The sequence below is a fragment of the Diceros bicornis genome, chromosome 4 (genome assembly GCF_020826845.1).
Source record: "Diceros bicornis minor isolate mBicDic1 chromosome 4, mDicBic1.mat.cur, whole genome shotgun sequence".
NCBI lineage: Eukaryota > Metazoa > Chordata > Mammalia > Perissodactyla > Rhinocerotidae > Diceros > Diceros bicornis.
In genome coordinates, this window is record NC_080743.1 from 27,535,169 (window position 1) to 27,550,165 (window position 14,997).

The 14,997-nt window shown below is 34.7% G+C and overlaps 1 protein-coding gene across 8 annotated transcripts in view; it reads right to left on the reverse strand.

Annotated features, from left to right (window-relative positions):
* The window catches only part of ZNF644 (zinc finger protein 644), a 120,700-nt gene that overhangs the window by 77,888 nt on the left and 27,815 nt on the right, over positions 1 to 14,997 (reverse strand). For all 8 annotated transcript variants that reach the window (XM_058538491.1, XM_058538494.1, XM_058538495.1 and 5 more), the window contains one exon: positions 8,681 to 8,741. In XM_058538491.1, the coding sequence (XP_058394474.1) occupies positions 8,681 to 8,724 (44 nt within the window). In that variant the 5' untranslated portion in view covers positions 8,725 to 8,741. The remainder of the gene's footprint in view (positions 1 to 8,680; positions 8,742 to 14,997) is intronic.

Consider the following 14,997-nt stretch of genomic DNA (forward strand, 5'->3'; position numbering starts at 1 on the left):
TTTTTAATCAATCAGGCAAAAATATTTAATTGCTTGTCAAATGTAAAGAGTGAACACTATATAAACTTTTCTTTAAAAAAATAAATCAAAGGTTATCACAGCTTTAGTTTTTAATCAGTCAGTCAAAACAACACAAGAGCCTGTCAACTGCAGAGGGTACTGTAGGAGATGTTAATATTTAGTATCTTATTATCTTGTCATGCTTCTAGGTGATTCAATCAATAGATGGTTCAGTTTACAATCACCCTAAATATATAGAGAGAGTGACTTCCTAGGGACTACGCCACCTCAAGACAGAGGCAAGATTTGAGCTGAACTTACTTGGATGAGTTAAATTTCAAGCGTATAGATGAATTGAGGATAAGATTGGTGAGAAAGACAAGAGTAAAAGTGAAAGTGTCAGGATTTTCGAAGAACAATGATAATTAGGGTGCAGCAAACCACTTATTAAAAAAAATAGGAGATGAAACTGTTAAAGCTGACTGTAACATGAATTTAGAAGCTCTTGAATATAAGAACTAAGAATTAAAATGTATCCTTAAGGAGTGTGAGCAAATGAATAATATAATTAGGGTAACTTCCTAAAAAGTTGAATCAAACGGTCTTGCACACATGAAATGAAGTGAGTAGACACATGTTCACAGATGAATGCAATAGAGTGTAAACAAAACAGCAATAGGAATGGAGAGAAAAATAAATACACACTACATTGACGAAATAAAAGCCAGAAGACCTAGTAACTGACTCTTTAAATCAGAAAATAAGTAATGTAAATATTCAGAGGGATTTTGGTTTTGATGACAAGAGAATGGGGCACTAGCAAGAAGAACAGGTTTTGAAAGTAAAGGTGACTAATCCAGTTTAGACATGGTGATGTCAGAATACACAAATGAAAATGTCCAAACTAATCACGTTTTTATTAGAAGACATGTTTCAATAATGCCATAAAAAATGTCTCTCTGTTGGAAGGGAAGTACATAGAAGCAAGGCAGTATAAATATGAACGGTTAGAGAGTAATTTAAGGGGAGAAAATACTACTCAAAAGTACAATCTTTTAAAAGTTGGAAGAACTAACTTGTCTGCCACTACTGTCATTCGACTAAAAATAAAATTTGATTAGATATAAACATTATATGTAAATAATGACTGAGTATTCAAGAAATGTTTATTGAGTGCTAAGAACTGCTCTAGATGGTGAGTATACAATGGTGAACAAGGTAGGCAAGGTCCTACTCTCACATATACCTTTTATCCTAATGACTTACTGAATCATGATTAAACTAAAGACTTCAGGACCATTTTAATCTAAACTTTGTTACTCAGGCTGGCAAATGTCTGCATTATCAAATATTATCAGAATTCATATTTAGCTATTATGTATTAGACACTATTAATGGAAATCCCAGGCTTAGCACATTTAATATATCCTTAGCTATTCAAGTACCTTTGGTAAGACTCTTCCTATCAGTAGTATGATTAATTATTCATTAATGGTATTAAATCTTGTTTAATTAAGAATAAGCAGAGGCCAGAATCTCTAATAAAAACAGCAGCTCATATATCTATATGGAGCAAGTCATTTTTCAACCATCTTTAGGTCAACTGAATATTTAACATATAAAGATGCTCTGTAGTATCTTGCAGAGAGAGATCAAAACAAAAAACAAATTTGTGAGATATTATGAAGATTTAATACTGATAACTCTCAGATCTCTTCCTTAAGTTAATAGGTCTCTTGTATCTAACTGCCACCTAACATTTCTACTTAGCTGTCTTGAGCTACTTCAAGCTCCATATACCTAAAATTTAGCTTCTGTTCTCTACAAACCTGCTTCTTCTCCACAGTTCTGTGACTATATACTATTGCCCAGGCCAGAAACATGGATATCATCCTTAATTCCTTCCCTACTCTCTTACCCCCAATTCCATTACAATTAATCACCAAAGCATTTATTTTGTTGTCTAAATCTCTCTCAAATCCAACCACATCTTTTTATCCCCACCACCACCACTCTAAAGTCAGGCCAGCATCCTCCCCCTACTAACTAGTCATCCTGGATCCAATCTAGCTTCTCCTCTGACCTGTTCTCCATATTTTAATTAGGGACGTTTTCCAAACACAGATCTAATCACATCACTTCCTCACACTTAAACTCTTTCAATGGTGTCTCATTACTCTGTTACTCCAAACTCCTTAAAGTGGTTTATAAAAACCTCAATGAAATAGCTCAAGCTTTACTCTCTGTCTTATCTCTTGACACTAGCCACTCCCCCCCAATTCTCACTCAAGACAGACCACATTTCTTTCAGTTCCACCAATCTTCCTTTTCTCTTACCTGTCATCCTTTCCAAATACTACTACTTCTTCTAACAGCCCCTCTCCAACTTTTTATTTGATAAATCACCAATAGTTCCTCCAAGTTTTAGTTTAAATGTCACTTCTTCTGGGAGGCCTTGACCATATTTCCATTCAGTCATTCAATAAATTTTTATTAAATGCCTACTATGAGTAATGTGCTGTCCTAAGTGCTTATATATTAATAAAAAAAACAGAGATGGTCCTTGCCAGTCAGGAGACAGATTATTGTCAATACTAACATTTTAATTGTAATAACATTTCATTGTAATTACATATTTAGTCATCTTTGCTCCTCAGACTAGTAATTAGTATCAAGTATGAGTTAAAACCAATTTAACTACAATAACCAATTGATAAAACACTGAATGAATCAATAAAACATTAAACAAATATTTACTGAGCACCGATCATGTGACAGGTAGGCCCACAGTCCTCGGCCTAGCTACAAGACCCTAAAAGGTTTCAAATATCTGCTTTAATGGTCATCACAAAAGAAAAGTAGATCAGAGGTCAGAAGACTTAGGTTCTAATTCTGTCTTTGCAATTATCTACCTGACCTCAAGCTAGTCTTTTATTGTTTATGAACCTCATACCCTTATGTGTAATATATTAATATTTAAATTAATTATCAGTATGGAGCCTTTCACAGTATAACTTATTTCTTGGCGGGTTCAAAATCAGACTTGTTAAAAAAGTTCGAAAAATCAGAACAAGCAAACAGTTCAAACAGTGAATTCTTAAGCTGTAGTAAACTGTAAACTTTAGTACATTTAAGAAAACGCCTGTAACTTTGACAACATGGATATCCAGTTAAATGTAACTGTTTTACAAAATAATTTATGGCAAGTAAAATAAGAGCTTTAGTTCACATCCCCTCTGTCCACATTTTCCCAAGGTCATCCTACAATCAAAATTCTATTATATCCTTTAGGGCTCAACTCAAATGTTCCTCATCTTCCTTCTGTGAAGCCTTTCCTGATACCTTCCTTCAAAATTCCCTCCTTAGTCCTACTATACTCCCCTATATATACCTCACAGTATTCTGTTCATGACTTATAACACAATTAGTTATACAGCACTGAGAATTCTAACTACCAATGCATACTTAACATACAGCATAGCACCCAGAATTAGGTTTCAACAAAGGCTTACTGGATGCCTTGTTTTATTTAGCACCTTTATTTACAGTTTAGACCTATTGTAAAGGGTTAAACTATAGCAATAGCAAAATTCTTTGGTCTGACAGGGCAGTTTTATGGTTTCCCATTCACATATTGGAATGACATTTCCATTTGGCCTTTAATTGTTAAGTTAAAAACCGCTTCAGATTTGGGTAGAAACTTTTATAATAAATACAGGCCCAGATGAAATTTTCTTGGGAAAAATAGATTGACAGCTCAGCTTCAAAACAGATCAGTGCTTAACCTTTAAACAAATGAAACAACACAGCGAAACCAAGGATGAGTTTTAAGAGATGCAGACCAAGAGAGGTACAAACATATCCAAGAGTAAAGGCATCACACTGGAAAATACTATACAAAAATAAGCTCAAAAGAATGCAGTATTTTAATCCGTAAAAATAACTCAGATAAAACCATCATAATAACATTAAAGATTTTCTCACTCTTTTTTCTGGTCTTAAATTTAGTAGTTTCTAGAATCAGCGAATTCATTGACTTTAAAGCTGGATCCGAGATTAATAATTATAGCTTATCATACATGCTAAAGGCAGTAAAAACATAACCACAAAGAAGAAAAGTTTTCTAATGCTTGAGTTGCAAGAGACAACAGATTGTGAGTAGCATGCTATTAATCTAGACCTAATCGAATACTTAGTAATGGCTTTTATTGTCTTTTTACTTACAGACTATGCTAACGTGAGTTGGTAGCAAATTATAAATAAATTCATCATAAGCAAATATTTATCCTAAATAAACAGTATGAAGGGAACAAAGAAGGAAATCTTGTTATTCGATATTAAATAACTGAATGGAGTACATAAAACAGGAAGGTATGTTAATTGATGGATTTAACAGTAAAGGAGAAAAATCTCTGCAAATTATATATTCTCCAATGGAATTAAGTTATGATGAAGGTGACATTTCAAACCTTTGAGGAATCTCACAATTAAAGAAATGCACAAATAAATACCACTTTTCAGTGATTAGACTGGCAAGGATTAAACACAAGTTAACATTTAGCAAGGTGTGGAAAAACAGATATTCTCAAAAAGTGGTAATAAGAATGTTTAGTAGTACAATCTCACAGCAATTTTGCAATATATATCAGAAAATTGAAGTGCACATATACAATGACCCAGCAATCCGTTGCTACAAATTATCCTTTAGACACTCTCACACAATCCCAATGACACAGTCAAGAATATTCGTTGCAGCATTGCTTATACAAGCAAAAACCCTGAGATTTGGCCAATATCAATAAAGAAACAGTTATAGTAAATGTAATGCATATACGAAAAACGTCCAAGATATATTGGTAAATCGAAAGAGCATGATGCAGAATACATACCAGCTATTTTTGATAACTTATGGGGAGTATACTGCTGGGCAAGAGAGGAGAGGTTTACTTACTTTAAACATTTCTGTACTATTTTCTCATACATATAAACAATATGTGACTTTTATAAAAAAAGTTTTTTTTGAAAATACTAAATGTTACTTAGCAATATATTTAAAAAAGATCAAATGTGCACTATGCAATCTCATCCAGAATGAAGAACAAATAAGTTTTCTTTTTCATACTGTAACAAAGCACAGCACATCTACAGTGCCGCTAAAGAAACTGAAGCATAGAGAGGTTAATTTGGAAATTAAGGAAATTAGGCTAATAGAAGACAAAGATTCATAAAGAACTTAAAATCCTTGGATTTGGGGATTCTGAAAAATAAAAAAAGCTTAGCAGCAGCTGACTATGTAAAATATTGAAGCACAAAATGAAGAGGAAGAGTCTGAAACTGAGTTACACCTATCAGCCTCTCAGAAGAAAAACTAGTCTTAAATCTTTTAAAGACACATAAGCAATCTCAAGGTTAAATTTCTCTGAATATTCAAATTTTATCAACAAGAAAACTAAACACACTTCACATCCAGGATGAAGCAAAAGAAATAACTAAGGTTATACATTCGATAAGAATCCGTATCTGAGAAAATCCTTGTAGGGAGACAGAAGGAACAGCATGAGATGGGGTCAGTGTTCAACTCTGTGTTCAGCCTTTATGGCACAAGCTGCAGAGACGAAAAGCAACAAACTGATCCCAGTGGGGAAGAACTTCTCCTTGCTTTGGACTTGCTGGAAGGCAATCAAGCTTCAGGCATAAAAATCCCCCAGGTGACTATGATAGCCAATCCAACCAGCCAAATTTTAAATATAGATGAAGAAAACTAGTGCAAATGCTTTAAAATTTTTTAAAAGTTTCATTTCTTAACAAAGTATAATGTTTATATAAATTACAGATCTATAATGACAAACAAAATTTTTAAAAGCACTTTTCAGCAAACAGCAAGCTTCCTAAGCTAAAGGAATCTAAAATGTTATCACAATTCCAGACAATAATTCAATCTCTTCCTCCACTCCAATAGTTTACCCTCAGGAAAATGAGGAAAAGTTTTCTTCACTTCTTACAAATGTGAGTAGTCTTTCTAATCTTCTACTTGTATTAGTCTAACACATCTTTTAAAATCTTTAAAGAAATAATCAGTACAAACTCATAAAGAGAATACTATTAGTAACAAACACTCCAATTTCCATAACATAGATTAATGTCTTCATTTGGAAAGAGTAATCAAAATCAACAATGACACTCAGTCTTAAGGTCTGAACTAAGAACATTACTAGCCATTTTATTCCAATTGGATTGAAAGAAGACTTGGGGGATATTTTATTTCCCTTTCCAAAATGCCTATAATGGTGCCTCTGTATTGCCCTCATTGGCTCCTTCCTACAGCTCAACAGCAACTGAAGTGCCAGTGCCCCATCCCATTCCAGGCAGCATTCTCAATCTCTGTTTGTCTGAGAGAGCAGTCTCTTCATTGTTCGAGGTTTAACAAACATTCACTAAGTACATACAGTACTCTGGCATTGTGCTACCAAGATACGTAAGACATGGATGGTGCCCACCTTCAAAGAGCTCACAGTCTAGTAAAGAAAACAGACTACTGCAGTATGGCCAGGTGTGGCTCAAAGGACAAGATGATGCTTGAGATGGACTATTTCAGGAGATAAGCTGACACCCAAGACGAAGGACAATGGCAGTTGGAGAGGCAAGGGGTTGGGGAAGAGTGACAACATATACAGAGGACTAAAACTAGGAATATAAGACATCATACTTAGGTTATTCAGATAATTCCAGGCATTCTGGAATAGCTGCAGTGAGATTATTATATGCCATGTTATAGAGCTTACATTTTATTATGCAGGTAATGGGGGACAATGATGAAAGGGACAACTAGAGGAAGGAGAGCAGTGTAGAATGTTGGCAAGTGAGGTCAGAGATTTGGAGAATCCAATAAAATCATAGACAGAATGCATAAAAAAATTGTAGTATGTTCACACAATAGAATATTACTCAGCAATAAAAAATAATGACCTATTGAGACTCACAACAGCATAGAGGAAACACAAAAGTATACATTGGATGAAAAAAGCCAGATACAAAAGAGTTCATATTTTATAATTCTATAAAGTTCAAGGACAGGCAAAACTAAGCTATGCTGACAGAATTCAGAGAGATGCTTACCTCAGGAGGAAAGGTTATTTGATTGGAAAGAGAAGAGCACAAGAAACTTTCTCAGACAATGAAAATGTTCTACATCTTGATCTAGATGGTGGTTACACATGTGAACATATACGTAAAAACTCATTCAGCTCTATACTTCAAATTTTACACATTTTACCATATATAAATTATAACAATAAAAAATGTAAATTACATCTTAATAAAAAAGGAAAAAATCTATACATAATTGTGGTGGAATACAATCAGAATAAGTTAAACCAGTGTCATCCCATGAGCAATATCTAACATATAAGGATTCAGAATAAAGGTTCTAATAGACACTGTATATTCAACAAGCAAACAAAATCCCTGTAAGACCTTAACTACAAAAGTTAACTTCTTTTCCCCTTCAGGAAGATACACAGGCAAGTATTCCTTATCATAAATGCTGTGAAAATAAAGTATTCTTCCTAAAGAAAGAAATAGCTCACTTTTTACCAAAAAAATTAAAATTTTCTATACAGCAATATCTACCTTACAGGAAGTACTATAAAGATTAATAAGGCATGAGAAGCATTTAATACAGAGCACAATAAGTACTCTTCAAACTACCACTACTATTATTATTACATAATAGCAATAAAAGGGAAACTTCACTTCAAATTATGCCTAAACCACTTATTCAGAATACATTATTTAATTGCACATTACTCAACTATAGCACTTCTCAACCTACGTGCTTCTTTTTTTCTTTTTAACTTTAAGATCACCAAGTTTCTGACAGCTGAAACATCCAGTCACATTACAGAAAGACCAAGTTAACTGCAATTTTATCAAAGTATTCTTTCATTTGTTTATACCCTGAAGCCGTGTTCACCTACCAATAGATAGTAAATGTATCTTTTTAACATTTCAACAGTTTATATTATTAAAAAGCACTCTTTCACATACCAGACCAAAAGTACATGATCAAAATTCAATTTTCTGCAAGTCAGTAGTCTTAAAAAATTAAAGCAAAATCAGAATGCTAAATCAGAAAAGTCATTCACTAGAGATACCCACAAGGAAAACTATTAAAACAATCATTTACAATTCTGAACATTATATTAACATAAATAAGTCACAATTTGGCAAATTAACATTTTTAACCAACTTGTAGAAGTGCTTTGTTAATGGAAATAAGGAAGTAAAATTCACAAAAGCAAAGACTACTCAAGTACTATAATCCACTAAGAAGAGAACATTGAAGCAATCTAGCAAATCTCTTCTTAAACTGGTTTCTGAGTGGCTAAACTAAATATCAAGTTGATTTTCTAACATGTTTAACAGTCACCGGAAGGTGCCTACTACATTCAACTCAACATGAAAGAAGCAAGACTAAGAATTTAGTTATACAATTTGATACCTGTATTTTTACTCTCACCAAATCAATTGGACGAAGAGCATCAAAAAGTCAATTCTTCATATTTCAAAATTTTATTAAAAAAACTCATTGACTCTGGACTTGAAGACACATTTTTTAAAACAAATTTTTTTTATTATTCCTACTTATATGTAACATTTAACAAAGTAGTCTTCTACTTACCTAGATTTTGTCTTATTAACATCTCGCTGCAAGAACAATCTCATTCGCAATTAAATCAAACCTGAAAGAATACATGTAAAGACCACCGTTTAATTTTTTGCTCCAGATATGAATAAGTACATCTACAATACTCTATTCTTTTAAACTAAAAACTGTAAATCAAATTATTTTCTTGATATAACATCTATCCAAACAAGTGTTTAACTAAAACATGATCATTTTAACTTGAAGGAAACTTTCTAAGTACCATTTTTTTGAGGAACAATAATCTATTCAAATGAGAAGCTTAAACTTTCTAGTTCTCTTTAAAAAAATCTACAACTTTGTTTTCATTAATTTTAACAGTATGGCAACAGCAGTAATTAAAATCAGTACTTGTTACTAAAACACACACTTCTATCTAGAACGATGTTTATATAATACTATTATGTACATACCAAAAAATACACCAAAAAGCTGAAGAAAAACAATTGAGTATGAGATGGCATAAAAGTATATACTAATAGTAGCCATAATAATGGCTAACATTGATTAAGTATTTAAGAAATGCCAGGGACCGTTATTCGAGAGAATAGCATACATTGATATTCTCCCACTTCCTCAATTTAATCTTCAATCTAGTATAAAGTGACCTCCACCCTGACCCTCCACTGAAAATTTACTTGTCAAAAATCTACCTACCCCTGGGGTGGGACCGGTGGCGCAAGTGGTTAAGTGCACGCTCTCCGACGTGGCAGCCCGGGGTTCGCCGGTTCGGATCCCAGGCACGCACCGACGCACCGCTTGGCAAGCCATGCTGTGGTGGCGTCCCATATAAAGTAGAGGAAGATGGGCATGGATGTTAGCCCAGGGCCAGTCTTCCTCAGCAAAAAAAAGAGGAGGATTGGCAGATGTTAGCACAGGGCTGATCTTCCTCAAAAAAAAAAAAAAAAAAAAACCTACCTACCCCTAATTTTATCACATTCTACAAATTCTGAAAACTCAGTATGTCCTACCCTGAATTCTACATATCATCTCCTACCTGAATCTTGGCTTGTTACTCTTGTGAATTCTTATTCTCAAAAAATGGCACCACCATACCTACTGCCAAGCTCACCTAGATTACTGTAACTGTTCTATTTCCAGACTCACTGTCCTCTCAAATTCGTCCTTCTGAGCACTACATATAAGTAATCATTTTGCAATGGCCATCCTGAAGATGTCACATCTATGCTTTAAGTCCTTCAGTAGTATTCAACAATGATCTCAACCTTATCTATCTATCTCCAATCTTGACTCTCCCATTTACTCCATGTTTCTACTATACTAAACCCCTTTAACTCCCAGAACAGTCCCCATGCTCTCTCAGCTTTCACGCTTTTTCACATGGTAAACTATATCTACCTTCTATTTCTCTTTAACTTTGCTAACACCTTTTTACTAGTTTTCCAATATTTAGCTTGGTCACCCTGGCAGATCCTTCTTTAATTTCTTCAGCTACATAAAGTTGAGTTTCTCAATTGCCATAGCAAGTAGTAACAGCTCTATATCAACACTGCTGTTTTACTTAAGTATTTTCTGAACTACAGTGGACACACTGAGGAAAGAATTCATTTATCTCATTTCAGCACTTTCACTGGATGGCACATAGTAAAAGCATAACAATGCAGGCTGAATGAAAGATTTTTAGAAATTTTGTGTTGTATCCCAAAATGTACATAGGGATACAGGAAAAAAAACAAGTAAAATTCAGATTAACGTGTTTAATTCACATTTTCAAGAACTAGAGAAAAAAATTCATATAATTTCTGATTCTAGCAATGTTACTTTATGAAATAACTACATCTAAGTAAAAATACAAGTGACAAAAATAAACCCAGTGCAACCTTTTATTGAGTAATTTAATTAATTTCACTGATTATCAGTACAGTATCAAGATTTTGGGACCAAATGTTTACATCCCTACAGAAAACAAAGTTTGTGGACTATAAATCCTAGACTAATTTAAGTATTAGCCTTAAGCAGAATAGAGTTGGAGAGGAAAGTAAACATGGTTTTAATACTAATGATGTCCATAATCTAGAAAAGTGGTTCTCAAACTTGAGCGTGCATCAGAATCACTTGGTGGGCTTGTTATACAGACTGCTGGGTCCCACCATCAGAGTTCCTGATTCAGTAGGTCTAAGATTGGGGCCTAATAATTTGCATTTCTACTAAGTTCCTAAGGTCATGCTGATGCTGCTACTTCTAGTACCACACACTGAGAACCACAGACCTAAAGTTTTCTACATAATGTCTAGAAGACATGAGAATATTCTCTCTGCCGCCCACTGCCAGCAACTTTTACCTACCCAGAACGGGATATTGGAACTTATTACAAACGAAACCAAAAGTGAGAGCAGTAAAAGTCTACTATAAATTGCTGAGTCTGATGGGCTGAAAAATGGCTCCACGAAAAATAGCCACATCCTAATCCCTGGAACCTGTGTGAATGTTATCTTATAGAGCAAAAAAAAAGATCTTGGCAGATGTGATTAAGATAAAGATCTTGAGATGGAGAGATCATCCTGGATTATCTGGATGGGCCCTAAATACAATCACATGTATCTTATAGAGAAAGAAATGGGGAGAAATTTGACTACACACAGAGAAAGGAAGACAGAGCAGGGAGAGATTTGAAAACGCTGGTCATGAAGATTGCAGCCACAGCCAGGGATGCCAGCAGTCACCAGAATTGGGAAGAAGCAAGGGACGCATTCTCCCCTAGAGCCTCCAGAGAGAGAACAACTCTGCTGACACCTTAATTTCTGTCCAGTGATACCGATTTCAGACTTCTAGCTTCCAGAACTGTGAGAGAATAAGTTTCTGTTGTTTTAAGCCACCTAGTTTGTGGTAATTTGTTAGAGAAGCCATAGGAAACTAATATACTAAGGATGGCAGGTTTTCTAGGAGATAAATTAGAAGCACTACGTAAAAGGTGTTACGGACTGAATGTGTCCCCATAAAATTCATATGTTGAAGCCTTAACTCTCAATGTGACTGTATTTGAAGATAGCGTCTTTAAGGAGGTAACTGAGGTCATAAGGGTGGGGCCCTAATCCAATATGAACTAGTGTCCTTATAAGAAGAGAGACACCAGGCATGCATGCACAGAGGAAAGACCATGTGAGGACACAGAAAGAAGACAGCCATCTGCAAGGAGAGGGGCCTCAGGAGAAACCAAACCTGACACCCTAATCTTGGACTTCTAGCCTACAGAACTGTGAGAAAATAAATTTCTGTTGTTTAAGCCACCCAGTCTATGGTATTTTGTTATAGCAGCCCCAGGAGACTGATACAAAAGGATATACATGTTTGCAGAACAATGTGAATGCACTTATTGCCACTGAACTGTATACTTAAAAATGCTTAAAATGTTAAATTTTATTATATTTTACAATAAAAAAACAAAAACATACACGAATACCACACACACACAATAATTTTGACTTCAGCTGTTTATCTTGCTCTGTTCATAGTTATATTTCAAAAACTAAAAAAAAAAAATTTTTAATTGCATTTTTCTCCAAAGAGCCAAACCAGGCCATTTTAAACACCGTATTTTTTTAAAGGGGATTTTATAATGAAGTTTGATAGAAAGCACTTTTTAAATCGTACCTAAAACGTATAATATAATTGGGATATTATTTAGGTGAGTACTGGGACACAACAAAAAAAGAAAACTACAGACCAATATCACTGATGAATATTGAGCAAAAATCATCAACAAAATACTAACAAACTGAATTCAACGGCACATTAAAAGAATTATATACAGTGACCAAGTTGGATTTATTCCTGGAATGCAAGGATGGTTCAACAAATGAAAATCAATTAATGTAACTGATTAACAGGATGAAGGACAAAAACCATGTGATCATCTCAACCAATGCAGAAAAGGCATTTGACAAAACTCAATACCATTTCATGATAGAAACACTCAACAAACTAGGAACAGAGGGAAACTACCTCAACATAATAAAAGCCATATGTAAAAAGCCCACAGCTACCATCACACTCAGTAGTAAAAGAATGAAGATCAAGATCAAGGTAAGGATACCCACTCTTGCTACTTCTATTCAACATAGTACTGAAAGTACTAGCCAGAGCAAACAGACAGGAAAAAAAAATTATGTTTGCAGATAACGTGATCTTTTAGGTAGAAAATCCTAAAGATTCTTCAAAAAAAAAAAAACCTGGTAAAACTAATAAATGATTTCAGCAAAACTGCAGGATATAAAACCAGTTGTGTTTCTATACATCAGTGATGATCAATCTGAAAAACAAAATTATGAAAAAAGTCCCATTTAGAATAGCATCAGAAAGAATAAAGTACTTTGGAATAAACCTAACCAAAGAGGCAAAAGACTTGTACACAGAAAACTACAAAACATCACTAAAAGAAATCAAAATAAGATACAAATAAATGGAAAGACATCCTGTGTTTGTGGACTGGAAGACTTAATATTGTTAAAATGTCCATACTACCCAAAGCAATCTACAGATTCAATGCAATCCTATAAAAATCTTCTGCACATCAAAGGAAACAATTAACAGAGTAAAAAGGCAATCTACACAATGGAAGAAAAATTTTTGCAAATCATATATCTGATAAGGGGTCAATATCCAAAATATATAAGGAATATCTACAACTCAACAACAGAAGAAAACAAAAGCAAAAACAAATAAGTAAATGGACAAAGGATTTGAATAGACAAACATCCAAAGAAGATACACAAATGTCCAACAAGTGTATGAAAAGATGCTCAACATCACTAATCATAAGAGAAATGCAAATCAAAACCATAATGATATCATTTCATACCCAAGAGGATGGCCACTATCAAAAGAACAGAAAATAACAAGTGTTGGCAAGGATCCAGAGAACGGTAACTCTTGTGCATTGTTGGTGGGCATGTATAACGGTGCAGTCACCGTGGAAAACAGTATGGCAGTTCCCCAAGAAATTAAAAATAGAATTACCATATGATCCAGCAATCTGAGTTCTGGGTACATATCTAAAAGAATTCCAAGTAGGATCTCAAAGAGATGTTTACATACCCATGCTCACTGCAGCATTATTCACAATAGCTAAGAGGTGGAAGCAACCTAAACGTCCATCAACAGATGAATGAATAAAAGAAATGTGATATATACGTGTAAGAAATGTGGCATATACATAAAAGAAATGTGGCATATACATAATATTCAAAATGGAAAATTATGCAGCCCTTGAAAAGAAGGAAATTCTGTCACATGCTACATTATAAACGAAACGAGGTCATTATGATAAGTGAAATAAGCCAATCACAAAAGAACAAATACTGTATGATTCCACTCATATGAAGTATCTACAGTAGTTAAAACCACAGGAAAATGAAGTAGAAATGTGGTTGCCAAGGGTTGTGGGTAGGGGAAGCAACAAAATTAAGTGTTCAATGAGTAGAGTTTTAGTTTTGCAAGATAAAATGTTCTAGAAATCTGTTGCACAACAATGTGAATATCCTTAAGACTCCTGAAGTGTACACTTAAAAACAGTTAAGATGACGGCCGGCTCAGTGGCGCAAGCGGTTAAGTGCACGCACTCCACTTCGGTGGCCCAGGGTTCACAGGTTCAGATCCCGGGCGCACACAGACATACCACTTGTCAAGCCATGCCGTGGTGGCAGCCCATATAAAGTGGAGGAAGATGGGCATGGATGTTAGTTCAGGGCCAATCTTCCTCAGTAAACAAAAAAAAAAAAAGAAAAAAGAGGAGGATTGGCATCAGATGTTAGCTCAGGGCTGATCCTCCTCAGGAAAAAAAAATAGTTAAGATGGTCAATTTAACATGTATTTTTTTTACCACAATTTAAAAAATAAATAAATATCAAGAAAAAAACACATACAAGGGTTAAGATGCAGTAAGAGAGACTGAGTGTGCCCTCCACGTGAAAAGCCTAAGGAACCATATATACATATTTTTTGAAATGGCAGTTTTCAGATATTAAATAGGCAACCACTGACAGTAAACCCTATAAGAAGGGAAACAAATGAGGTGAGCCCTCCAATAATCCCAACTCACTGCCTGGAGAAAGTACAGACTCCTACCTGGAGAAGAGGTATCCAGGGAGAGTCGTGGTCTCCCTGCGTTGAGGAGACTGAGCCAGAAGTCCAAAGAAGCCAAGATAGCTAGAGATTGCAGGGCAGAGTACTAGAGAGAAGACAACTGCACAGAGCAAGAACACTCTTAAGTATCCAACTGCGTGATGATTAGAACAAGCCTGTGTGGAAACTACCTAAGGCCAAGGAAAGAGCCA